This window comes from Camelina sativa, chromosome 16, assembly GCF_030686135.1.
Source record: "Camelina sativa cultivar CO46 ecotype springtype chromosome 16, ASM3068613v1".
NCBI classification, from domain to species: domain Eukaryota; kingdom Viridiplantae; phylum Streptophyta; class Magnoliopsida; order Brassicales; family Brassicaceae; genus Camelina; species Camelina sativa.
Window position 1 is genome coordinate 23,362,477 of NC_141895.1, and position 26,014 is coordinate 23,388,490.

At 35.8% G+C, this 26,014-nt stretch overlaps 7 protein-coding genes across 9 annotated transcripts; 3 read left to right on the forward strand and 4 right to left on the reverse strand.

The window, feature by feature from the left end:
• Nucleotides 1–1,927: 1,927 nt before the first annotated feature.
• Nucleotides 1,928–6,083, forward strand: LOC109124584 (uncharacterized). The gene is made up of 12 exons (XM_010473461.3): nucleotides 1,928–2,469; nucleotides 2,729–2,948; nucleotides 3,046–3,246; nucleotides 3,337–3,407; nucleotides 3,522–3,684; nucleotides 3,898–4,491; nucleotides 4,580–4,960; nucleotides 5,042–5,117; nucleotides 5,193–5,256; nucleotides 5,351–5,486; nucleotides 5,583–5,696; nucleotides 5,775–6,083. The coding sequence occupies exons 1-12, from the start codon at nucleotides 2,135–2,137 to the stop codon at nucleotides 5,838–5,840; spliced, it is 2,421 nt and encodes an 806-aa protein (XP_010471763.2). The 5' UTR covers nucleotides 1,928–2,134; the 3' UTR covers nucleotides 5,841–6,083.
• A 126-nt stretch (nucleotides 6,084–6,209) lies between these two features.
• LOC104751510 (enoyl-CoA hydratase 2, peroxisomal) lies at nucleotides 6,210–9,022 on the reverse strand. The gene is made up of 11 exons (XM_010473462.3): nucleotides 8,772–9,022; nucleotides 8,654–8,676; nucleotides 8,436–8,541; nucleotides 8,285–8,352; nucleotides 8,003–8,075; nucleotides 7,765–7,804; nucleotides 7,399–7,471; nucleotides 7,166–7,316; nucleotides 6,939–7,009; nucleotides 6,546–6,719; nucleotides 6,210–6,459 (listed from the first exon to the last, which is right to left on the reverse strand). Exons 1-11 carry the CDS (start codon nucleotides 8,829–8,831, stop codon nucleotides 6,372–6,374), a joined length of 927 nt encoding a protein of 308 aa, XP_010471764.1. The 5' UTR covers nucleotides 8,832–9,022; the 3' UTR covers nucleotides 6,210–6,371.
• A 263-nt stretch (nucleotides 9,023–9,285) lies between these two features.
• On the reverse strand, nucleotides 9,286–12,743 carry LOC104751511 (L-ascorbate oxidase homolog). Its single transcript, XM_010473463.3, has 8 exons — nucleotides 12,313–12,743; nucleotides 12,090–12,199; nucleotides 11,155–11,425; nucleotides 10,930–11,029; nucleotides 10,477–10,822; nucleotides 10,000–10,365; nucleotides 9,836–9,914; nucleotides 9,286–9,745 (listed from the first exon to the last, which is right to left on the reverse strand). The coding sequence occupies exons 1-8, from the start codon at nucleotides 12,454–12,456 to the stop codon at nucleotides 9,533–9,535; spliced, it is 1,629 nt and encodes a 542-aa protein (XP_010471765.1). The 5' UTR covers nucleotides 12,457–12,743; the 3' UTR covers nucleotides 9,286–9,532.
• A 2,259-nt stretch (nucleotides 12,744–15,002) lies between these two features.
• LOC104751512 (cytoplasmic tRNA 2-thiolation protein 1) lies at nucleotides 15,003–17,669 on the reverse strand. Of its 3 annotated transcripts, none has more exons than XR_015585230.1 (10): nucleotides 17,313–17,669; nucleotides 17,043–17,157; nucleotides 16,693–16,835; nucleotides 16,410–16,529; nucleotides 16,212–16,324; nucleotides 16,083–16,111; nucleotides 15,883–15,954; nucleotides 15,651–15,717; nucleotides 15,456–15,567; nucleotides 15,003–15,307 (listed from the first exon to the last, which is right to left on the reverse strand). XR_015585230.1 is itself a non-coding variant. In XM_010473465.3 (10 exons), exons 1-10 carry the CDS (start codon nucleotides 17,415–17,417, stop codon nucleotides 15,143–15,145), a joined length of 1,074 nt encoding a protein of 357 aa, XP_010471767.1. In that variant the 5' UTR covers nucleotides 17,418–17,669; the 3' UTR covers nucleotides 15,003–15,142. The 3 variants fall into 3 exon arrangements, 1 of the variants encoding a protein (XP_010471767.1); XR_015585229.1 differs by having other exon boundaries at nucleotides 15,883–15,929; nucleotides 16,024–16,111; XM_010473465.3 differs by having other exon boundaries at nucleotides 15,883–15,923; nucleotides 16,019–16,111.
• A 354-nt stretch (nucleotides 17,670–18,023) lies between these two features.
• LOC104753873 (dehydrin ERD14) lies at nucleotides 18,024–19,450 on the reverse strand. Its single transcript, XM_087493176.1, has 2 exons — nucleotides 18,654–19,450; nucleotides 18,024–18,548 (listed from the first exon to the last, which is right to left on the reverse strand). Exons 1-2 carry the CDS (start codon nucleotides 18,927–18,929, stop codon nucleotides 18,231–18,233), a joined length of 594 nt encoding a protein of 197 aa, XP_087349302.1. The 5' UTR covers nucleotides 18,930–19,450; the 3' UTR covers nucleotides 18,024–18,230.
• Nucleotides 19,451–21,789: 2,339 nt separating this feature from the next.
• On the forward strand, nucleotides 21,790–23,054 carry LOC104751514 (uncharacterized). The gene is made up of 2 exons (XM_010473467.3): nucleotides 21,790–22,048; nucleotides 22,439–23,054. Exons 1-2 carry the CDS (start codon nucleotides 21,936–21,938, stop codon nucleotides 22,644–22,646), a joined length of 321 nt encoding a protein of 106 aa, XP_010471769.2. The 5' UTR covers nucleotides 21,790–21,935; the 3' UTR covers nucleotides 22,647–23,054.
• Nucleotides 23,055–23,745: 691 nt separating this feature from the next.
• On the forward strand, nucleotides 23,746–24,322 carry LOC104751515 (auxin-responsive protein SAUR66-like). Its single transcript, XM_010473468.3, has one exon. The coding sequence runs from the start codon at nucleotides 23,804–23,806 to the stop codon at nucleotides 24,191–24,193; it is 390 nt and encodes a 129-aa protein (XP_010471770.1). The 5' UTR covers nucleotides 23,746–23,803; the 3' UTR covers nucleotides 24,194–24,322.
• Nucleotides 24,323–26,014: the final 1,692 nt, after the last annotated feature.

The following is a 26,014-nucleotide window of genomic DNA, read 5'->3' on the forward strand; positions in this document are numbered from 1 at the left end:
TTAAGAGAAACCCATCTGCCTCTTTATCAATCTCATAAATATTCTCACCGTTCGCTTCTCTCTCATCTAAATGTTCTCTCTGCAGCTTCTCTCTCTCTCTCTTTTTCCTCCTCAAGAAAAAACCCTTTTCCATTTTACATTCGACAGAAAGGAAATGAGTGATTTTTTTTGGATCTTTAACCTTTTTGGTCATGCGGGTTTTGACAAAAGAGTCTCTTACAGAGATCTTTGGCATTCTGTCCACCTCCTCTCTTTATCCTGTATATGTGTGTAGTAAGGGTATACGTAATTTCGTTGTGTTTTGTGAAGGGGAGGTGGGCATACTGCCAATAGAGATCTGTTAGGGTTTCTTTGTAAAACCCCTCATGATGTATTCAAGATCACCCGATGAATATTAAGGTTTGAAGAAAAGTAGGTATTATCTCGAATCTACTACTCAACCTTTTTTTTTATTCATATGTGATCATTTACTTGTTCTTAATTAAGTCAATTTCACTCTACAGTTCTATCTCTTTTGACTTGATCTATCTCCCAAAGTATAATTCTTTGTTGAGACTCTGATATGATTGACCACAGCACATTCGCATTTGATTGTAAAACACTTAAAACGTTTGATCATAAGAACTCTTCATCCTTTCTAATTTGCAACGGCGTTGACAAATGTGAGGTTTAGGAATAGTGGTGGCGTTTGAGACGTTTACATCATATAGGAAAGGTAAACTATTCATAAATTAAGAGGACCCATGACTCCCAATAAAGGTACAGGTAGATTGAAATCATAGGAGAATATGGTAATGAAAAGGAGAACTTACTCTTGCTTTTTATGTTCTTGAAGTGAAGCCCACACAATGTTATGATGATGTCTTCTTTTCCTTAAGTTGGAATCTATATCTATAGTATGTGGTTATTTTGTTTATAAGTACAAATTGCATGTTTCTATCATCTGATGTTATATATACATGTGTTCAATCTGACAATATGGTATACGAAAAATCAATCAAGTTCAACCTTCAAGTTGGAATGTAAATGCATTTATGTATGATCAGGTTTCTATATATATGATCTAATTAAGCTGGGGCTTCTTTATGTCAGTTTTTGATTAGATGGTACAGAAAAAAATTGTTTTCGAAATATATCTTACACTAGATTAACCAAGAAACTAGCTGTTGTTTTTTATGGCGGATAAATGAAACCAAAATCAAATTCAATCTGATAAAATGTTCCTGGTCACATCATTTTTTGTGTGAGCTTAATATTGTTACGATTAGTGAAAATAACCTTATATCCTGACTATAGTATATATATAAGCAGAAGTGTAGTAGAACCATAGTGCTCGAAGTCTTTGATGCGCCTACGAGGATTAATTAAGGTATATATATATAGATCAAAACATTACCATCAGTTTAAGAAATTACAACTCACGTCAAAGAAAAAATTTAAATTAAAATTTAATTGAAGAAAACCTTTCCCTAGTAGCCTCATCATTGCAAGTGTGTCAGTAGCATTTAAATTATCCTTTCAAGGCAAAATCTCCAAAAAAATTTCTACGTATTATTTATATGCGCGTGACTCTCAAATTTCCGTTCTCGTTAAGTGGTCAAAGTTGCTTTGTTTTTGTCAATTCACAAAAACTCCAATATTTTTCTATACGTAAGTTCTGTAGTTGCGTATGATTATTATTCTGCAAACTCTGCGGAAGCATATATACTTTCAAGAAAACAAATGGAGTAGTTCAAAAACCTACTTTCAAGAAAGCAAAAGATTTTTTTTTTTCTTTTTTTTCCAACTCAGTTTCCTCCTAAACGGTGAAAAGCCTCTGTTTCTACTACTATACATTTAAGGTAACTTTGACTCTTAAAAAGAAAAGGAGAGTTCAAAGATTTTTTACAAATGTATAAATAAATAAATGGTCTCAAGCTTGTTGAATATGGGCCTTTACATTATATGATAAGATTTAGGCCCAAAGGCTTTAATATATATAGCACATTTACAAGTCTACAACAGATGATTTTTGTAAAATACATAAATATGTGTTATAATTTTGGTATCTCTATCTATAAAATAGTATTTGATAGAACGAGGACTTTAACGGCAAACTCGGTGAAGAAGAAAGAAAGAAAGACTTGAAAGACCGATGCTCACAGCGTTTGCAAGTCACGCGCGCTCTCACGTTTTCGCGTTTGTTACCGTCCCAACAGTCACGCGCCGCCTCCGTATAAATACCTTATCATCACGTTCACGTCGCATATCGTCTCTCTCCTCTTCTTCTCTTCTCATTAGCGAAAAAAACTTCTCCAATCATCGAACCCACAAGTCTGTTGTTCTTCCTCGTTCTCGTTGTTGTTCGACCTCCGCGGTTATGGGATCTTCTTCTGTGTTGGGCGACCGGTTACATTATCCTGATGCCCGTCGTGATGATTCCGTCGTCGATGACTACCACGGCGTCAAGATCGTAGATCCGTACCGTTGGTAAAGAGTTCGTTTCCCATCTGCAAAATTCTCTCTCGTTCCTTTTAGGTTTTTGTAATGGCTCCGTAGCTCCCAGCTGATAACGATATCTCTTTGGGATTTTGAATTTTGTGCATATCTCTGGATTTGACTTGGAGATTGACCTTCCTAAATTGTTGGAGATTTCTTGTGATTTGATTCAATTTAGTTATGCCTTTGTATCCTTTTTTTTTTTTTTTGCGTTGAATTTTTTCATTCTGGATTTGTGTGTTTTCAATAGGTTAGAGGATCCTGATGCTGAAGAAGTGAAGCAATTCGTAGAGAACCAAGTGAAATTGACAGATTCTGTGCTTGAAAAATGCGCAACTAAGGAGAAGCTCCGTCAGAATATAACCAAACTAATCGATCATCCGCGTTACGATTCACCGTTTAGGCAAGGGAATAAGTACTTTTACTTCCATAACACTGGTTTACAGGCCCAAAGTGTGCTTTATATGCAGGTATTTCTTGGAGAGACATGGCATTTGTATCAGTACATATACATCTAGCTTTGTTTTTTTTTTGTTTTCATTGAATTTGATTGCGCTTTGAGTTCAGGATGATCTCGATGCTGAGCCAGAGGTCTTGCTTGATCCGAATACTCTTAGTGATGATGGAACAGTGGCTTTGAACACCTTTTCTGTTAGCGAGGATGCTAAGTATTTGGCCTATGGTCTTAGTGCTAGTGGTAGCGACTGGGTGACAATTAAGCTGATGAAGATCGAGGACAAGAAAGTGGAGCCTGATACTTTATCATGGGTATGTTCTTTTAGATGGTGCTGATTGATCAATAAAGTTCTACCATCAAGATTTATTTCTGATATATTCATGTTTCCTCTCTTGGAACAGGTTAAGTTTACCGGCATTACATGGACGCACGACAGCAAAGGATTTTTCTATGGTCGCTACCCAGCTCCCAAGTAAGTCATGTATAATACTTGATTTCTGGCTTTAAGAGACGTACACGATGTGTTGGAAGAAGCCTTTACATTACAGTTCAAAAAGCTTAGTTATTCTGCCAATTTGATTTGCAGAGAAGGAGAGGATATCGATGCTGGCACCGAGACTAATTCTAACCTTTATCATGAGCTGTATTACCATTTTCTTGGCACCGATCAATCTCAAGATATCTTGTGCTGGAGAGATCACGAGAATCCTAAGTATCTGTTCGGCGCTGAAGTCACTGATGATGGGAAGGTAACACAACCAGTTCTTGTCTTGGGTTAACTTCGTAGCTCGTACACCACACCCTTTTTGTTTTCTGTAAATGCTACCAGATAACCATTTTAACCATTTTCCGTTTTTTATATGATGGTCATGTTACTTAATTTCATAGATCCGTGATTCGTTATCTGGAACTTGAATTCTTAGTTCCTGATTTGAATCTCACCATGTTGTTTCTTCATGCAGTACTTAGTCATGAGCATTAGCGAGGGTTGTGACCCTGTCAACAAATTATACTACTGCGATATGACTTCATTTGCAGGCGGTCTTGAGAGTTTCAGAGGAAGCAGCAGTTTTCTTCCATTCATTAAGCTTGTTGACAATTTTGACGCGCAATATAGTGTTATCTCTAATGATGAGACTCTATTTACTTTCTTGACAAATAAAGATGCCCCTAAGTACAAATTAGTCCGGGTTGATCTAAAGGAACCAAACAGTTGGACTGATGTTGTTGAAGAACACGAGAAGGATGTCCTAGCATCAGCTTGTGCAGTCAATGGGAATCAACTGGTCGCATGCTACATGAGTGATGTAAAGCACATTCTGCAAATTAGAGACTTGAAATCTGGTTCCTTGCTTCACCAATTACCTCTAGATATTGGTTCAGTATCTGATGTTTCTGCTCGTCGCAAGGACAACAGCTTTTTCTTTAGCTTTACTAGCTTCCTCACTCCTGGTGTAATTTACAAGTGTGACTTAGCCAATGAATCTCCAGAAGTTAAGGTCTTCCGGGAGGTTACTGTACCCGGATTTGATAGGGAAGCATTTCAAGCCACTCAGGTAACACACTCTCTAGTAGCATCTTCCTGTTCTTTCAAACTGCTTTTGCTTTGCATATGTTGAAAGTGGCTTCTGGTCCTCTTTATAGGTATTCTATCCTAGCAAGGATGGAACAAAGATACCAATGTTTATTGTGGCGAAAAAGAATATTAAGCTTGATGGATCACACCCATGTTTGCTCTATGCATATGGTGGGTTTAACATAAGCATAACACCTTCATTCAGTGCCAGCCGCATTGTACTTAGTAAGCATCTCGGTGTTGTTTTCTGCTTTGCAAACATCCGGGGTGGTGGGGAGTATGGTGAGGAATGGCACAAAGCAGGTTCACTTGCCAAAAAGCAGAACTGCTTCGATGACTTTATTTCTGGGGGAGAGTACCTCGTGTCTGCTGGTTATACACAACCGAGCAAGCTGTGTATTGAAGGTGGCAGCAATGGTGGACTCTTAGTTGGTGCTTGCATAAACCAGGTATGTCTATCTATAAAGCTTAGAATTTGCAATCTTTATTTTATATAGCTGGCGCACTTATGCATAATTTTAATTCTGCAGAGACCTGACCTTTTTGGGTGTGCTTTGGCTCATGTGGGCGTCATGGACATGTTACGATTTCACAAGTTCACCATAGGTGAGTTCAATTATTTCTCTTTCTTTATGCTGTCTTTCATGGTTCTTTAACTCATGAGATGTTTTGCATGCATAGGTCATGCTTGGACTTCTGATTATGGCTGCTCCGAGAATGAAGAGGAGTTTCAGTGGCTTATAAAGTAAGTCTAGTAGTATATGATATGTATGGGATGTTGTGTTGATTTGTTTCCCAATGCTGATTTTTGTTACAATGTGGATGTGAATGTGAAAAAGGTACTCGCCTCTGCACAATGTGAAGAGGCCATGGGAGCAACAAAGTGATCATCTAGTTCAGTACCCATCCACTATGTTACTGACTGCTGATCACGATGACAGAGTTGTGCCACTTCACTCTTTGAAGTTGCTTGCGGTGCGTCCCCTATCTTGTTTCTGTTTTCTTTTGTGTTTTTTTTCCTCTTAAGGAGCTAGCTTATAGTTAAACGCTTCTTCCCGTATACAATTGCAGACGTTGCAGCACGTGCTGTGCACCAGCTTAGAGAATAGTCCACAGACAAACCCCATAATTGGTCGTATAGAAGTGAAGGCCGGGCACGGAGCTGGTCGTCCAACTCAAAAGATGGTAATAACAAAATTCACTTTAGTAATGCTTTACATACATTCAATCGTGGCTGAAAAATTTTGAGGTTTTTTTTAACAGATTGATGAGGCAGCTGATCGGTATGCATTCATGGCAAAGATGGTGAATGCTTCATGGACCGAGTAAAAAAATCCCTTACCTACAGTCAATTTCTCAAATAGTTCTGTCCCGAAAAAGGTTGTATGATTCACACAAACAAATCACAATTTTTCAGTTTTAAATTTGACATTCATGCTTCATGGTCCAGCTTATGATGTCCCTTCTAAGCTTGACACCCAAATTAGGGTATAAAGGACTTTGGAGTGGGTGGATTGTATTGAACAGATTCTTTTCGAATTCCCGAGCAGAAATGTAGCAATCAGTTGAATATTTGAGATTGGCTCGGTTTATGTGGCTTTCACAAGAGAGAGGTAGAATCTGTTATGGCAACCGCAAAATATCCCTGGCTGCTTCATACTTTTGCATTTTGCGTTTCACTACATTTAGTAGAACACATACGAAACAATCAACAATTTTCATTAACCGTGACCGACATCAAAGAGTGCTTATTCAGGAACGGAAACAAGTTCATGTAATGGCTGTTTTGCCTTCTGAAACGTTTGTCGCCTTTGCAACATTATGACACTCCTTCCATGGACAATATAACTGTATAAGGACCTAAAGCGACGAAGATAAGCCGCGTATATCAACATAACCAGATAACACAATCTTGTTCCTCTCCTTCACTTTTGTCTGATATATAACCCTGTGAATACATGAAAGCTAAGCCAAGGATTGCATATAACAGTGCCTATGGATAATAATACAAGGAAGAGAGAAAACAAATTCTACCTCAAGTTTTCAAGCCACATTTCGGTTATCAGAGTTTCGCCAGGAAAAACAATGGTGAGGAATCGTCCAGATATGGTTTTGACAGCGGTTGGGTCACCCTTGCAAACACACTTGATGATTGCCTTGATTGCAAAACCCAGTGTGCACAACCCATGCAATATCGGGCGAGGGAATCTTCAAAGAAACAAGTGTCAGCCGTGTGGAAGTAAGTAATGTGCGAGTTTTAGAAAGAAAAAAGGAGAAACATTTCACTTGTTACTACTACCCAATTATCCCATGTTAATGCCTAAGTCATACAATGAATAATAATTTTTAATCATTTCAACCTGTTGAATTTCAAATAACAAAACTTGTTTAAAACAAAAGAAAAGAGATTATAAGGGGTAGACTAACCCGGCAAGTTTTGCAAATTCTGGATCTGAATGCAGAGGATTATAGTCACCAGACAGCCTATAAAGCAATGCCTGCAAGGAGATATAAACCAGACTGTTAGATAGTGTGAACAAGTAGGCTATCAAAGGGAACATAAACAACTTCAGTGAAAATCACCAGTACACCTCAATGAAAACTAGAATTGATTTTCCCAAATCCAAACAAGTTTTACATCATCAACAACTTGCCTGTGATGGTTGGGTGCGCTCTTCGCATACCGTCAAAGGTTGTCTTTGTGGGATTTTCACAGCTAAACCCTGGTTACTTGGATAATTTTTGTAAGAAAATGGTTGAGAAGAATTTGAGAAACCGCCAGCACCTCTTAGAAATACTGTCGTCCTGCAGAGAGTAAGTTCAGGATTAGTTCATAAGTTGCCAAGGCAAAATTTCCCAGAATAAGTACCTGCAGAGACGTTCTTACCTATTCGTGCATAACAGTTCCCCTGACCCTTGCTCGTAACTTTTGGTTTCTATTTCTAGGATAGCTGCTTTACCTAAAAGATTGTCATGAGAGAGAACAAAAAAGATCAATTTCAAATGCCTTGAATTTTCCAATGTCAATGATGGATGCATAACAGGAAAAAACCAAATTTTTGCACCTCTTTAATTAATAATGATAGTACAGGTAAGCTTGGAGTTACAATATTAGAAACCTAAATTTTTTATACACCAACCTTTTCTGAGAAAACTGATGTCAGTTAATTAAGTCACATTTCAATTATCTTTATAGTAGTAAGTTTTCTACTAAAACGTGGTGTCACACAAAACAAACAGTAGTGACAAGTACCTTTATCTTGCAATCCAGCAAGGCTTACTTTGTTAATTAACTGCATCAACATGAACAACATCAATTCAGAAAAATAAAGCAAAGGCCAGTTCGTATATAAAAGAAGAAGCCAATCAAAAAGTATATATATAGCTAAAACACCACTCCAGTATGAAGATACGATTCTTAGTGAAAATCCTACATTCAAAACATATATATGCATACGTATTAAGGTATTATACACGTAAAAGCTACTTACAGATGCCTTGGAAGGTAATGGCCTGCGTATTTCTATGTACTGCTGTCCATGCAACAAGAGACTAGGATCATATCTGCAGACAAGGTACAACAACATCACCATGACAGTTGTCATCCCTCTTTCACAACTTCTATGTATTCAATTATGACAGGGATTGATACAGTTTTAATATTGTGGAACACTTGGTATGAAACTTCAATAAGCTAATTGCATTTGAGGAACTTCAGAACTTGAAACAAATCCAGTTTACAACAAAGTGGCAAGACAGAAGATCGTGCTTACTTAAAACCCGGAAAATTCAGTCTTGTCATAGATCCAAGGGTGAATAGTGAAGCAAAAGTTGGTAAGACCTATATAATTTAAAAGCAAAATAACATGGATTACTCAAGAAAGAAACAGTCACAAGTAGACCCAGATCAATCATTGAAGATACCTGGATAAAATCTTGACCATCTCTGTGATACACAAACTTAAGCTCATCGGAATCAACAGCATCTTGGCCACAAGCACCAATTCCCAAAGCATAGATTGCAACATCTCTAATTTATTATACACAAAGTAAAACATCCCAAATAAATTTAATTCCCTAATCTCCTTCCTCCCTATGTTCTCTACCATGTTTATCCATTTACAAGAGTAGTAGATGCAAACCTTTCGTTGTAGGTGTATTGCGTCTGTGAAGATAAAAAAGAAATTAAAAAACGCGATCAAAGAAAGTGAGTTCGTCTCGATCAAAGAAATATCTGATAGGGAGAAGATGAAATCAAACCTCGGGAAGCTTGTGAGCGAGAAGGAGATCAGGATTGAATTCAGAATCACTTGTCGCCATCTCCGATCAGGGTTCAGAGCTTTGCTGACTTTTCCTCCTTTCAGTGTCGTTCCCAGTGTTTTTTAGTCACTTTTTAGATAAGTCGTTTCCTTTAAAACGACGTCGGCTTTTTCAGATAATTGAAAAAAATGCAAACCCCAATGCTTTTATTACATAAGATAAGATGTTTTTCTTGTCTTATCCAATGTCACATATCAAGACTATTAATTTTGATCATAAGTATTAGTACATCATTAACTACAGTGGGCATTTGGTCTAGTGGTATGATTCTTGCTTTGGGTGCGAGAGGTCCCGAGTTCGATTCTCGGAATGCCCCTCTTTTTGCAGCTTGCCAGCTTGGTAATACAATACCTTCGTAGGCTCGTGTGTGCCTACGTGTGTTTTGGAATTGTTAATTGAAGGATTCCTATCATATCAAACTGTAACACTATGTTGTTGTGAATAAGGAAGGGTATACGATGAAACTATAGAATTATATATTTGAATAAAGTTTTGCTCCACAGAAAAAGAAAGAATATAAGAATGAGACCTCGAGCTGAGATCGTTACAAACTGATATACCCATACACTCTTTTATAATTTCATTCACTAGCAAAATGAAGAATGAATAAAACAAGAAACAGCCTCGAGAACGTGTCAGTCAGCTGGTTTGGCTGACCATGCCTCTCTCTCTCTCTCTCATATCTCTATCTAACCGCCCACTCAAAGCGGTCTGGTGCGGCGACCACTGGCCCTACCGCAGAGAAGAGCGTTCCTTGGGACTGGATATTCATCTCTGAGAGAAGTCGAGGGTGTGTAGACACGTAAATAGAACTGCTGTCCTAAGTATTGCCTCGCCCAGAACTCGGATCTTAGGTTCCACATTCCTACGTTGTCGAGTGCTATCAATATAGCCGTCCATGAGCTTGGATATACCTGTAAACGAATGGTTAATCCAATGTTTCACATTTGACAAAAACATGATTAGATTATGGCTTTTGTATGCAAAACGATGTGATCATCTACCTGAACTGTGCAGCGAGCGACTGCATCGCGTAGATTGTACTCGTTCCTACTGTCTGGACTCCACTGTCCACCGTCCATTCTGTGAATCAGAAGAACCATCTTTAGTCCAAAGTGATCAAGATCAAGAAATGATTCAAAATCTTAAATCAGAGGATGAAACTTACCCAACAACCCAGAAAGAGTAACCATCAAGATGCCAGCTCTGGACAATATCTTCAGAGTTTTCGAAAACAATCTCTACAAAGGTTCTGTAATCAACTTGCATAACTGATGTGTCAAGGTATATTCCTCCACCAGTGGGTTGGTACTGTATGCTTCCAGTCCTGTAAACACCGTCAATCTTGAAATAGTCCGCAAGTTTCAGTGGAGTGTCTGCTGGCTTAAATGACACACTGTTCACAGCGTATCGTTGCTTCCCGTCAACCTGACCAGCAGAGCTAGCAAGTCTGATCGTTCTTGTTGTGTTTATCATACCGTAATGGTACGATCCTTGTGGATTCGGCCTTGGTCCACTCGCTGTAAGGTTAGTCCTATAAGACACAAAAACATAACAAAATCAATACTTTAGGCAAAATCCAACTCCATCACAGAAAGAAGAAACTTTTTCTGTGTTTTGAAGTTGTACAGTTAGTATTCAATACCTGATGGCTCGAGCCTGGTTCAAGGACCAGTCGATCTGAATGGTAGGTCCACCAGGAATAGGTCCAGAAACAGCACCAGCAGAGTTACTGTAACGGAGAACACCCGTGGTGGTAAGGACATTGGAGGTAAAACGAGAAGAGACGACCACGTAATAATCCCGTGGAGGCTGGTCAGCGGTTACAAGGACAGAGTAAGATTGGCCAACATGAACATCAAGCGAAGAGAAAGTAGTCTGAAGAGTGTGTGTCCCTTCGACTTCGACCACTTTCATCTTGTGGTTTTGAATGCGGAAGTTGAGAGAGTCTTGTAATCCCACATTGGATATTCTCAGTCTGTATGTCTTACCTGAGGAACAATAAAAAAAAATAAGAAACTCACATCATCAGTAAAACTGTATGTAAATGACTTAATTCAGAAATCAAGAAGAGACAAAGAGGCAATAAATAAATAACCTTGTTCAACATTGAGAGTTGCACCACTTGAACGACCATTGATGAGGATACCATCTGGTAAAGGAAGCTTCTTACCATTATCAAGCTGCGCCTTCAAATCCTACACAAACGAAATAGTTGAAGTCGGTTAAGGAGTTAGTTACTCTGTTTTAAGGTTTTGCATCTTCTTTGTAAACACTTTTTAAGTTCATTAAGAAATACAGATAATAGAGTTCTGATAATTACCGTGTGGTTTGATTTGTACCAGTCGCCGATGAGGACGGTGGTATCTCCGGCGGGATCAGGGAAAGGGACGGGGATCCTAGGACGACTGAGGATCCGAATGCCGCCAAATCCACCGGCGGCTTTGTGGAAAGCGAGAGAAGGGAAGTAGTAGAAACTTCCGATCTGATCCTTCATCTGAAGCATGTAAGTATAGTTCTGACCCGGTGGGATTGGGCATGTTGTTCCGTACACTCCATCCACGAACGAGTTCCTCCTCTGCTGAACTCCGTTCCTGCGTTTTTTTCAAAAGGAATATTTATAATTAACCCCGAAACTATCGTGCATTCTTAATCTTGCCCCTCAAAATGCTACATAAAACAAGTTTACCCCCAAAACAATTACAATTTGTAAAATCTTGCCCCTAAAAAGGGTGCTCCGCTGAAATTGAAAAGTTCAACTCAAATGTAGGATACAGCTAATCATTTGGTAAGGTGGACCCATTTTCGCACATGTAAAAAATTTAAAATTTGTAGTTTCTGTTCATATTAAATAGCCATGCATAAACGAAAACAAAATTATAAAAACTATATAATTGAATTAAACAGTAATCACCCAACTAATCATGTCTGTCGTGTTGTGGGTAAATAATTGTTACGTGGACCGCATCCGACATAAGGTGTGGCCAAAACCAAATCTTACGTACTTAGGTGTTTTTTTTTTTTTTTAAGCACGTTTTATTTTTACATCACTATTCAAGAAAGAAAGGAAAAAAAATACTATTCACGAGAACAGAAAAATAACTACTACGCGTAGCCAGTAGCCACTATCGACAACGACGTAATTCAATACTAGTAAAGCAAATATCTAATTATTGAATTAAACTTCAAAGAAATTGTATAATTAGTTTTGGAGATTTGGAAACTGTGATTTAGATTAAGGATAATTAGTTTAATTACCATGAGAGGAGGAAAGGTTCGTCGAGGCTATTGTAGACGTTAATGATGATATTGTCATTAGTGACGGAGTGTATGTCCGGTCCCGGAAACTGCCCGTTGATCAAAATACCCTAAACCGCAAAAATGAAAACGAGATCCAAAGATTTTAAAAAAACTGGATCTATAAACCAAACCAAACGGAACAGTGAAACTAATGCAACTGATCGAAGTTATTATTATTTACCTGTTGACGAACGCCGAGTGGGTAGATATCGCCGTAAGTAATGTTCCACTCATAGAATCTGTACGGATCCTCCGCCGTGACGGCGAAGAGAAGCGAGAGTCCGATGAATAATGCGGCGGCGAATGAGGCATTATTGGCCGCCATTTTCTTTGTATAGAAGAAAGGTATTTTTGGCGTGATGCTTCTCTCTCTCTCTCTTTACATTCAGATTTGAGTGTTGTAGAGTTGTGTAGAGAAGAGTCGGCACGTATTATAAGAAAAGAGTTTGTACAGCAGGCAGAGAGAGAGAGAAGAAACGAATATAAAGAGAGAAGGAAACAAAGGTCAGTGTCGGTGGCTGGACCCACGAGCGACTCTCTGTTCACTTTGGAAATCTGTATTTGTCTCCCCCGGCCACAATCCACATGGCTTGCTTAGCCAACTTGGTTCCTAATTCTTTCATTTTTAATATGTAATATAGATATTAGACTAATTAAATCTTTCAAATAATTATTAGTTTCTAAAAAAATTACATGTAATCTCTCACTATTTTTTTGAAAATTAACAATTATTTCAAAGATTTTATTAGTCTAATATTTATATAATATTCTTTTGGAAACTAATAATAAAATCTTTGAAATTATTATTAAGATGCAAATTACTAACTAATTTTTTAAAATTGTAAACCAATCAGAATTTAAAAACCAAAATTTTCTATCTAAATATACAATATGATTATTTTAATAATTATATTTGAAAGATTTTTTTAAAATTTTAAATTATGATTCTTCTATTATCATATAATAGATATGATTAATAAATATGTAGACTTACCAAACAATGATAATATTTTATACTCTCTTAAACAAAATAACTTTTAAAATAAATATAATAATAATTTTTGTTGTTATATTAGTATAATTTTAGAAAAAATGTTGATATTGTGCTATACAATACCGCCACCGAGATATCTCTTAGTTACTTTATTAAATTAGAAACAAAAGATTATTTGTGGTAAAGTAAAAAAGGAAATTATATATTTGATTATTGTAATTTGGATATTTGTACTTTTTTAAATCGTTGGTGTTGTTAATTGACTGCCGACTGTTTTAGAAGGGAAAATATCTGTAGTAAGATTTATTTTGTTTGCCTTGTAATAAGATTTCACTCTAATAAACTGTGGGCATCTTCAATTCAGTAGAGATTATTACTATAGACTACTGGTGAAAAACAATTAACGGTTTGTAATTTTTATATACAGTAGTTGAGGTTGAGTCTTTCAGGACATGTATTGTTTGAGTCAAATGCCACGTACATGTGCATTAAAGAACCAAAGATAAGAAGAAAGGTCTTTCCAATTATTGAACTGGAGACAGGAATACATATATCCTAGTGTGATTATTATCTATTGAATTACTAGTAAAACTATAGTCGGACCACCTAATCCAGTAGATTCAATAGTTGATAACACACACACACACACACAAAAAAAAAAATTTATATGCCTTTATAACTAATTCGAATAAGGAATAATATTATTGTATCCTTTTTTAGGTTATTATTGTATGTCCTTTGAATAAAGTTGCTAGAAGATGAAGAAGGGACCCCTTTTCTGATTGTAAGATCAAAATTAGTTTGGAAGCTCAATTCAATTTTCTTTGGCTTTTTCGAATGGTTCTCCTTCTGTAACTTCAATTTCTAGGCAGAGGCTTTAACTTCAGTAATAATTCTAAATTCTTGGATTTTCATGAAATTTCTCACACATATGGGATATGGCAATAACATAGGAAAATATGGTACATGGATCCAAAAAGTAGTTACTAGAGAGGAAAACCTTACGTGTACTTATCAAAAAGGAAAACATTAGCCTGACATGCGTTTACAATTCCGGATTTATCGCCTCTCACTACTCTCATACTTTGTGAGTCATTAGCAGCACCTTTAAATAAAAGGGACTAACTACTCTCTCCAAAAATGAAGGTAAAGTTATTAAACATTTAATTACTAATGCTACAAAAAGATTGTAATTGGGTGAGGAAGCGACGCGTCAGAGCAATTTGAAATTGGCGTAGAGGTCCCATGGCATGTTAAATTATGGAATAAAGTTTGATCTAGATAGGTCTGTATAAATGAACAACACTTCCAAAAAGATCACCAATAATAGTATAATACCAAAAACTAAATAAATAAAAAAGATCAAGAATAAATAAAAATACTAAAAAGACACAAAACGCGTACAGTGACTGTAAATGTAATAACGACACATGGATTAGGTGTTCCATGTGTGGACAACAACATTCGAAATCCATTTGTACATTCATCCTATAATAGGCTCGGTAGAACATTGTTTCGATTTGTACTTATTCTAAGTTGTTGCTACGTACCACATTGTTGTGCAGTGGCGTTGAAACCTGAACAAGAGTTGTATTTTGTAAAACGCAATTTAAACAGTACAATTTGCTTTACACCACATTTATTAAGTTGCAGAATAAGTTGGTTATGAAAAACTTAGAAGAAAGACTAGTCTTAGTTTCAGGGCATAAAAGTTTCAATTTCAAATATTGAATTATTACTCATGATAACCAGGTTGACTTGAAAATGAGTTAGGTTGCTCAGCTAGTGGTTGAGGTCATTGATGGCGTAATAGTGCTGGTTCAAGAATCACAATCCAGGACCAGGAGTCAATGACCACTATTAATCAGGGAACCAGCTGCAAAAACTTATGTGTCATTGAGGCAAAACCAAAATTGTCAGATGTTATACAACATTGGGTTTAAGTATAACAGTGTTTCTTTACACAACCGGTCTGGGTATTGTTACAACCTCATTAGCTTCGTTTTTTTCTCTTAATTTAGAAATCCAGAGATCCACATTGTTTGCTCTCTATAGATTTTGCAGTAGATCCAGCCTTTGTGTGTTTATTATCACCGTTTCCGTTCCCTCTTGGTCTTCCAATGCCCATCTTAGGCAAACCACGGTTCAATCCCTCCAACAAAACACAAGCTTTGCACCATTTCTGCATCATCGTATAAGATAATTCATTCAAAAAGTAAAAAACCAAGCACATTTTATCATCACCAGTGCACATCATATTAGTTCTAGTGTAAAATATGACTTGATGTATAAGAGAGAGAGAGAGCAGTCTTTATTTTGCAAATTCTCACCTGGCTAGAAATATACCCGCATCGCTCACATGTCCCTTGCTCAGGCATTTTTGTGGTTGTCGCAATTCTGAAGTCTTCACCGGATTTAATGATATCCAGAATGGCTCTTGGTCTGAAATTTATAGTAACATAAGTTGTATATTTACTACCTTAATTGGTTATGACAGATATAACCAGCAAAAGTTGAATAAGAACCTTAGTCTTTCCAAGTCTTTGATGAACTCACGGGCAAACCCACGATAAGCATTAGGAGAGTATATGCCTGCAATCACAATAAAAACGAGTCAACTCCAATATTTTTGACCGATACTGAATTCAGCTTATAGTGAAAACGTTAAATCTAGTTTGCTAAAGCTCTGCGCAAGCTCAAGTGATAGTTAACAACAGTAAAAATAAAATTACATAGCTTTGAAAAAGCACAACTCACATTCGGTGGAGAAGTAGTCCAACTTCTTGAAATAAGCATACGTGTAGCTATGTTAAGGTCTCACGATATCTTCTGTTGACAGTTAAAAAAGGTTTTTTAGACAAAGTAAAACAAAGAATTTAATAGCAAAGGATATATGACAATCTCCTTTTCGTATGTATATTTGAAAGGTTTGCATCTTGGAATTGGACCATCTTCACCTGTAGTGATTGATGTGCACCGACTCAATCTACAATAACAAAGTTACAAATCAAATCAATCGCGAGACACCAGACAGGAGACATATTATAACCAAGAAAAAGAATCACCATAAGCAGATATATATTTACCTAGCAATATCCCCTCGGAGTATGTTTAAGAGAACTGTTTCCGCTATATCATCTGCATTATGTCCAGTGACTAACTTATCTACTTTCAATAATGTAGCTCCTCGATCAAGTGCCTTCAAGAAATCAATAAGAGATGAAGGCATAAAACAGAAGATGATTGGTATGATGAACTTTTGAGTGAAGAGGGAATGCTATCACCTGTCGACGAAATACACCACAAAAGGTGCAATTGTTCTTCAGACCAATCATCTTTACAATGTCGTCCATTGTCCATCCATACAGATCTTTGTATGAAACAATCTGAAGAGGCAAACCATACTGGACCAAAAAAACAAAATCCTTGAATTGACTAATCGACATTAACGATCTTCTTAAAGACTCTTATGTTCCGTAATGCAATCTTAGCATGGTTTTCATCAAAACCAAAACAAACAATGGAATTCCAGAGAGAACACATGACACATAAAACTCAAACGCTTACTTGAACTTCGTTCCTTTTAACGGTCTCGAGCGAATCATCACGATAACCCGTTATCCCTTCATCAATAGACAAGAGAAACAGATCCAGCCCGTAATTGTGACGTCTGTTTAGTTCTGATAATACATATGCCAGTACTGTCGAATCTGCACACCAGAACCAACTTTTTTGAGTTCTTGATATAACAAGGATGATATCTCCACAGTACAAGAGTATTCTATATAACTTTGGTAACATAAACAGTTGGGGAAATATTATAGCCAAGAACATGAAACTAAAACAGAGTGATTCGTAAACATTCAAAGGTTTGAACTTTTGTAGCAGAATCCATTGGTGAGTAAAAAAGACATTACCTTTTCCTCCGGAGGCACCTATAGCCACTCGCTCACCGGATTTGAATAAACGATTCTGAACAATGACTTGGTGAATCTCTTCCTCAAAAACCTCATAGAAGCACTCTCTGCATATCTTTAAAACAAATATACTCAACATCATTGCTCATACAAGAACAAGCAAGAGATTGCGAAACTAAGATTCTTTTTAAAGAGTAATGAGCCAACGAAACCAGCTCGATCATGTATTGAATCGATACCAAATTCAGAACCTGATTCAAAAAAACTTACCTGTTGAAGGGTTTTGGGTCGTTTGAGAACGGGTCGTCTCTTGTTGCAGATGCAGCAGAGACGAGACCCTCCTGCTCTTTTGCTTTTTGCTTCGCCTGCCTCCATCGTCACCGGTGAAGGAAAAGAAACTCTGATGTTCACTAGTCGCCGGCGAGTGTTGCTAGAACCGGAAAGAAACGACCTAACTCGGAGTCATATGCATAAAACGACAACGTTTGGTTTCGGTATCTGAATTGTTTTAGTTATTTGGGTCTATTGGGCTTTTTTTACCCATCGTCAAAAACCCAATTACAAGATTATGATCTATATAGAACCCACGATGATGGCACTGAAAATCATTTGTTCCCATCAAAAACTTAGGATACGTCAATCGATCTAACATAAATATCTGTGTTAATCCATTTGTACACGACTACACGTTATGACTTATGAGAAATTGATTCGACAACAATGACATTCAATTACTAAGTCATGATCGTGTGACGAGTCATGATTCATGTTTCTTCTATACCAACGCATTAAATCCTAAATATGAAACTGGATGAAGTCAAGCTGGGGTCATCCTAAAATTTATATCCTTTTACCTAATGAGTAACTTACTTCTGCCGTTACACAACTCTCAATTTCTTTATCACGAATCGAGAAAGCAGAGGGTTGTTAATTAACACTCATCTCCAAATACCAAATGAAGAAGTTTTCATACGATTAAAATACCATGAAATAATTTTGTTTTTTTTTTTGAAAAACCATATACAAGAGAAAGAGAAACATATGAATACTGTAATCAACAAAAAGCCAACAAACTTAAACATCATAAAAGCAAAAGATGATCAATCATCACAATAGAAAAAGAAAAAAAAACAAAGCAAATCAATATCATTATTCATAATATTTAATCATAATTTTCTTTTTTTTTGCTTATTCCTTATCCTTCTTCTCTTCCTCTACGGTGGTCTTGGGGTGGTACCCTGGAAGCTTCTCCTTGATCTTTTCCAGAATCCCTTTCTTCTCCACTGGATGAGCTTCCTCAACCGGATGAGGAGTAACCACCGGTGCAGCAGCGACGGTTGAAGCATCCTCTGTCTTCTTACCGTGTCCAGGAAGCTTCTCCTTCAGTTTATCCATAAACCCTTTCTTCTCCTCCTCTGTTTTCACCTCTACTTCAGTAGTTGTCTTCTTCTTATCCTTCTTCTTCTTCTTCCTCTTCTCACCATCTTCACCTTCTTCCTCGCTTGACTGTAAAAAAAAAACACAAACCCATATAGTTAGATCAATCTTTCGAATCATCAGATCAGATCTCACGCGATCTTGAATATATATAATGATCAGATCTAAACTTACAGAGCTAGAAGAACTGTCGCTTCTGTGAAGCTTCTCAAGGAGACTAGGCTTCTTCTCTTCCTCTTCGTGCTCGACTTTAACCTCTGGTGCTGGCTCAGAGATATGAACCTTCTGCTCGAACTCAGAGTCGATGGTCGTCTCTTCGGGTTTAGTTTCGTCCTTCTTCTTTCCCAAGAAATCGAACAGTCCACGATCAGTAACCTCTGTCGATGATGATTCCTCTGTTGCTACCTTTGGCACCTCATGCTCAGTAACGTTCTTGGTTTCTTCGGCCATAGTTAAAAAAGTTTTTGAGATGGAACCACGGATTCAAAAGTATTATGTGATCGTTTTGAAATTCAAAAGCAAATGAGATAAAAGAGGATGATGATTGAGATGAGGAGAAGAAGAAACTGTCGTCTTTTATAGTGTCAAGGACTAAAGGAAAGGGATCCAATCCACCGCGGATTTCACGCTGTATTTACACTTTTTTATAATTTTTTAAAAGTAAACAACTATTGAGAAATTATAAATTAGCCCGAATTTGTTTCCTTTTGATACATCTACCACCCTTCAGACCCACCTAAATTATAATTTCTCTATTCTTTTATTTTCTATTTAGTTATTAGATAAGGTTATACTGTAGATGTACCAAGAAGAATTAATTAATTAATTAATTAAAAAAATAGTTTGCTTACGTGATTGGAGGTCATTCTCTAAGACATTATCTGATAAATCTATTGTTAAATAAATTTAGTTATAGTTGTAGTGTTTTGAGAGTCGGGAGTTGAAATTTTGTTTTCTCCTGGACTAGTTGTGGTTGGATTTGTAAAAAGTAACATCTTTCTAGTATAATTCCAGTTGAACAAAAAAAAAAAATTAGTGGAACTAGAATAATGGATAGGAATGACAACTAAGATAGATTTGTTCTTTAGGTTTTTACCATCTATGCTTATCACAATTCACAAGTTTTTTGTTTAATAATACTTGTTATCTCCAATTTGTAGTACAATGATGGATTTATAAAGTAAAAAGAAATAAGAAAACTATATTCAAACTTTAAAAAGAGCAAGGAATCATTGGAATGTATATAAAGTTTCTTTTTTTTTTTTTTGACAACGCAAAAGAGATTTTTATAATATCTATATTAATATTATAGAAATGTCTTAAAGTTTTGGGGTTTCTTTATGCAAAATAACAGAAATATAGGGACAATATTGCACATCCCAAAAAATGGATTAAAGAAAGGAGAAGCGTACTTAAGTTAAATTAATAGAGCGCGTAAAATACTCTTAACTCTTAAGCTTGCAAATTTTTTTTAACGCTCCATTGATTAAGAGACACGTGTCATTCATTAGCAAACTAATCGGACGGCGGAGGTGAGAGTTAATCTGCAAATTAATAAAAAGTCAGAAAATGGAGACAGAGAGAAAAACGATATCAATCAATCAAGTTATGACACGTGTCAATACAACGTGGGAAGTTGTCCTTCTCGTGGGACCCGATACTATGTACTGATTGGCGTAAAAGACGTGATGTCGGTTACGTGGGTCCACTGGACTTATTGACTAAATGCCACGTCGGAATCATGATAAAGCTTGTTGGAGAAGAAATGTTGAATTTTTGTGAAATTTATAACGTTCCTTTTTTTTCCTTGGATGCGTTACAAACAACTTACCAATCAGAACGTGGTTTTCTATCACGCTAGGAATCAACGATTCTTATAACTAGGCATATTGAAGCGGCCAATCCAGTGATGCATGATTTTTGAAATTGTAAATGATATTTGGAAACATTAAACGCAAAATAATAAATATATGGATTATAAAGAGTATATATCCAAATGCGATTGACCCAACAGATTAGAGGTTTTCTAATAGTGCAATCTGATTTGAGTTGATGCTACAATTGGGATGATTTACGTTTCTTGTGGATTCGTCAAAATTAATGTTAAAGGATGGTCGGCCACCAAAACAAAGATTTAGAACAGTTTACAAATAAAATAATTCGTAATCTTAGTTATGGTCTTATGGAGTAATTAAGGTTGTGTATTTTTTTCTCAACGTTAAAAATGGATATGTTTTAATGCACTTTTTAACAAAAGATCAACTTAGACACGTCAGATAATGAAATCAGGAAGAGTACAAATGGAGCATACGATTACTTGGATTGTTAATGCAATATGTTAATGTCTCTGTGGGATATCACTTTCGACGTATAATTAAAAGATAAACTAGAAAGAATTAATAAAGAGACAGATGGTAATCGGGAATGCCTCATGTCTTAGCCTTCGCCAATAATGACAATGAACCGTGTACCATTCCATTAAAAGATATGAACACGACGTGCCACATCATTCCTAGTCTCTGGTCTCAAGACGTGTCACGAACCGTGACGTAGTACCAACGCACATATCAAAACAAAACCAATCTCTTTCAGTGACTAACTTGTTCGTCATTTTTGTTCTTGTCATATATACACGAAGCTCCAACTTAATCTTTGGATAATGTTTTTCGGTGATAACGATGACGAAACAACAAATTGCATGTAGCCGACACTTAATAATAATTCACACCTAACTAACTATAGTAAAGTTTTGAAAATACTATCATTCAAAAGTTTCAGATTTCTGAAACTGAACGCACCAAAAAAGTGATTAGTGCGCTAATTAATGAACATTATTCGTTTGTTCTTCTATCTATTTCTTCTTTTTTTGAACCGCCCATCTGAGTTGCCTGGGCGAGATATTTGCCATATTGTGGTCAAATCAGGAATATTCAACCAATACTTAGCACTCGCTTTATTTTAGTGGGTCACGAGAATCAATTAAATGCATTGCTCTTTTTTCTTTCTTGACGTTGTTGTATTCTTCTGTTTATTCAATGAATTGTTTGCTTATTACTCCATAGTAAAATGTTTTTTTTTATATATATCTTAAACAATCGTAAATTCGACCGTCAAAAATAATGGACCCAATAAAGTATGATGTAAAAGAAAACGAAATAGCCCAATAGCCATGACATGGGCTTTAACAATGCAGATCGGATCTATTACCCGACCCGGTTGTTGAAACCGAGAGAGAGAGAGAGAGACCACGCACGCAACGTTGGCCGAATTGGCTAACGAATCGAAAGAAACGAACAATAGATGTTTCGTCGTCGCTGCAAAGTTTTGTTCATGCGAAAATATTCCATCTCGCAGATTTTGTCATGTTTGTGAGAGATTGATCCTGCTGCATCTCGTGGGGTGATTCTCCGATGCTTTCTTTGAGGTTTTGCAAAGAAGTGAAGTGGAGATTAGGCGATGATAACGAGATCGAATCTAGCAGAACAGCTGAGGGAATATCAGATTAGATCAAAGCATGATTGGGCCTCCGTTTCTTTCTTCTCTTCTACCTCCAATTTCTCTTCATCCAGGTTTGACAAACTATCTTATTCAGGTCTTGAGATCTTCGGTTTATGCAATTGCTTTTTCTCTGCTGTGATTCGGAGCTGCTCCTGTGCTTGTGCCGTGCACAGAGTTATAATAGTCTCAGGGAATTATATTTGATTTTGATCCCGTTGAGAAATTTAGAATTCGTGACACTCTATTCAATTTGGAATCGTAAAATTTTCTCATATTTTTTTTTAGGGTTTTGACTTAGAACATTGGATGTGAGTGCATCTAGGTAACATTTCTATGTGAATTTCACACAAAGCAACTATATACATCTGATGAATTTCCCAAATTGAGTAACACAATTTGCTTGCACGTTCTTAGAAGGACAATTCACTGTGGTGGTACTTATGAAAGTCGTTTTGATTCAGGGTCGATGTCGTAGTCTTTGTCATATGGGAGCTAGTGATCTTAGCGTTCCTGGTGTTTTCAGCTGTATCCTTGTACTTCAGGCGGTTGCAACTCGCATTCATCCTGGGTTGTGTCACCTTACTATTGCTTGTTTGTCTGAAAATCACAAAGCAAGTGAGACAAGCCAGGAAAAAGAAGCGAAGGATGCTTCTTCCTCTCTCTATGTAAAGACCAATACCACTGAGCAGTTGCAAACCTTTTTTATCTTCTCACGCAACTAAACCCAACTCTTTCCTGGCATGAGCATTGTGCCCATATGCATTGATGACGATGACAGCAAAGCTCAGACTGACTCTGGGACACATTGCTTTTGTTGTCCTTTGAAGAATCGACCTGACTTGAGATATAAAACCTGGGAATGCAATTTCAGGGCTTAGGTTAGACAAATCAGAACAAAAGTGGTTGTAAAGGTTGTTTTCCTGTATAAAGTAGTATGGGAGGTTGCATTATTTTTGCTAGGCACGATCACGGAAGATGTTTTTCTTTTTTGTTTCACTCTCGAGCGTTTTGTGACTAAAGAAATATACACTTTTCCATATATCTATGTTACACTTAATACCATGGTGAAGTTCTTTAGATTTTGTTGGCTGTAAAAGTTTTCTTTTTTTTTGAATAAATGGTTTGCAGGATTATCATGTGGAATGAAAAAAGAAGAAAACAACAACGAACACTCATGAAAGTAGAAGAGAGCTCTATATAGAGTAAAAAGTAGCAAGCAACTTGGTCTAAAAGCTCACATGTTTAACGTTTCTATCACCACCTTTGCGTTCTGCAACCACTTTTATTACTTTGTTTTAAATATTAAACAAAAATGTGGTAAATGGTAATGTGGTAATAGCTAGTATTATATGTTTTGTTATGGTCTGTCGATACACTAGCTTAGCTTGATTTGATTCACTCAGTTTATCAAGTAATGAAATTTCTGCATGATGAACCCTTATCAAATATGGAGAAATTGCTTTGCTTAAGTTCATTAATGACAAAATAAATAAATAAAAAAGCAGGTGAGTAAAAAGCTCAAAATAAATGTGGAAGTGATCAAGAAAATTGCAGTTCTTAAGGGAAATAAAGATTTTTAAAAAATGATGTTAAGTCTAGATATTTGTAGAAGATCAGTACGTAACTCCACGAGTGATCGTGAGCAAATTTATGGACAGATTTGAAAGGCAACTAAAAACAATCAAATAACACACGTACGAACATACTTTTCCCTCCACACATATATATAGAAGCAGTGAGGCACTTATGGTTGTAAACAGACAAATTCACAACGCAAATTCAGAGCCGAAGTAACACACACATAGACAACAAAAAAAAATATATATATGAAGAAACTATATTCCAAGAGAATTAGACTCTCCGAATTGATGGAGAAATGGAGAAAAAGGAAGAAAGGGTACTTCGCTGTATACACGAAAGAAGGTAAAAGGTTCGTTTTGCCATTGAATTATCTAAACCACCCGATGTTACAAGTGCTACTGGAGATGGCTGAGGATGAGTTTGGGACTACCATTGACGGTCCTTTAAAGGTTCCTTGCGATGGAAGTCTAATGGATCACATCATCATGTTTGTAAGGAGAAGTATGTCCGATGATAATGATGATGTGGAGAAGTCAGAGATTTATTCCACTATCAGCACCTGCAAGGGAGCTCCAGTCTCTTCTCTCTTACCTCTCTTTCGTGGACAGAGTCAGCTTCAATCATTAGTTTCATAACAGTGTGGAGTTGTCAATTTTGATGAAATGGTGTTGTGTTGTAGACTTGTAAATAGATTTTTCCGACAAGGGTTGTGTTCTTGTTTCTGTATCCTACTATATTAATTGAAAAGTACAATACGAAACTAACCTTAAAATGTGTAAGAAATTACATTCAATTGCCATTAGAAAAACTTAATAAAATTAATTAATTAAATAAATAAATATATATAATCAAAAAAACGAAAATTGGAGAAACATCAAATAAAATAATAGTAAAAAAGTAAAAAAAAAAATATTAGAATAAAAACTAATTCATATTTTTTTAAAAAAAATTAACAGCTAAGATTTTAAAAATCTAATGCAATAAAATCTTCAACTACAAATTTTATCAAAAAAAAATTTCAGGGTTCAAATTTTTATCAAAAATCTAATCGAATAAAATATATAACAGTTCCGTTTAACAGCTTAAATTTTAAAAATTAATAAATAAAAATAAAAGATATAGATATAGTATCTTATCTATTTTAAAAAGTTATATTTATCTTTTAGCCACTTTTCTTTACAAAAATAAAACTAAGTTGAGATTTAAATATATTAAATGCTTAAGTTTTTTTTTTTAAATACAGATAATTTTTTTCAAATAAAGTTCATTTTCTTCGTTAGTTTTCCCTATTTTTATTTTATTTGTTTGAATTACTCAGTTTCAAATAGAGAGAGAAGAAGAAAAATAAATAATATAGTTTCCAAAAAATATCTATTTACTAAACTAATATGTCATCAATTATTCCCGTAACGGAAATAAGATTGTCATTCCTCTATTTTTTTGTAGTGTTTACTGGTTTGCTTATAGGTGAAGAGAGAGTTTATCTAAATTCGGATTCAATTGACCCTTCTGACAAAAGAACTAAAAAAAATCAAGTGTATAATCCATATTTCTTGAACACTATCAAAGTACAGTAAAACCTCTATAAATTAATAATATTGGGACCAGAAAAATCTATTAATTTATAGAGGTTTTAATTTCTCGATAAATAATAATTATTAATTTATAGAGAGACTTTCCTAATTTGGTAAAAAAACATTAAAAATAAGATTTAATGGTTATAACTAATATTTTTATAAAATCAATTACAATGAAAATAACAATTATCATGTTTTGACGATAGCACTCAAAGATTTTTATACAGTAAAAATATCAAAAATGAACTCTAATAAAAATTAATGTGTCGATATATACATATATTTGGATAATTCTATATAATTATTAATTTCTATTATTGATGGGACCATATATTTACAAAGGATTTTCAAAAAAAATATTATTTTATTATATTATCGAATAGTGTCCAAAATTACACTAGTCCCAACTTAGGACTGGAGAAATTTATTAATTTATAGAGGTTATTAATTTACGTAGTATTAATTTATAGAGGTTCTACTGTATCAGGATTACCAAATCATTGTTTTAGACTTAAGATAGGATGCCGGATAATGTTGTAAATATAGATCCAAATGGAGGGTTGATGAATGGAACTAGATTACAAATAACTCAGATGGTTGATCATGTTTTAGAAGCTAGGAGAAGCTAGGATCATTATAGGAACTAGAATTGGTCACATTGCGCTTATTCCTAGGATGCTATTATCGATATATGACACTAGGTTGCTTTTCAAGATGCCTCGAAGACAATTTTCTTTGTCAGTTGCTTTTGCTATGACCAACAACAAAATCCAAGACCAGATTTTATCTTCTGTAGGGTTGTATTTGCCAAGACCGGTTTTTTCTTATGGACAACTCTAGGGGGCAATGTCTAGGGTGAATTCAAAAGCAGGTTTGAAT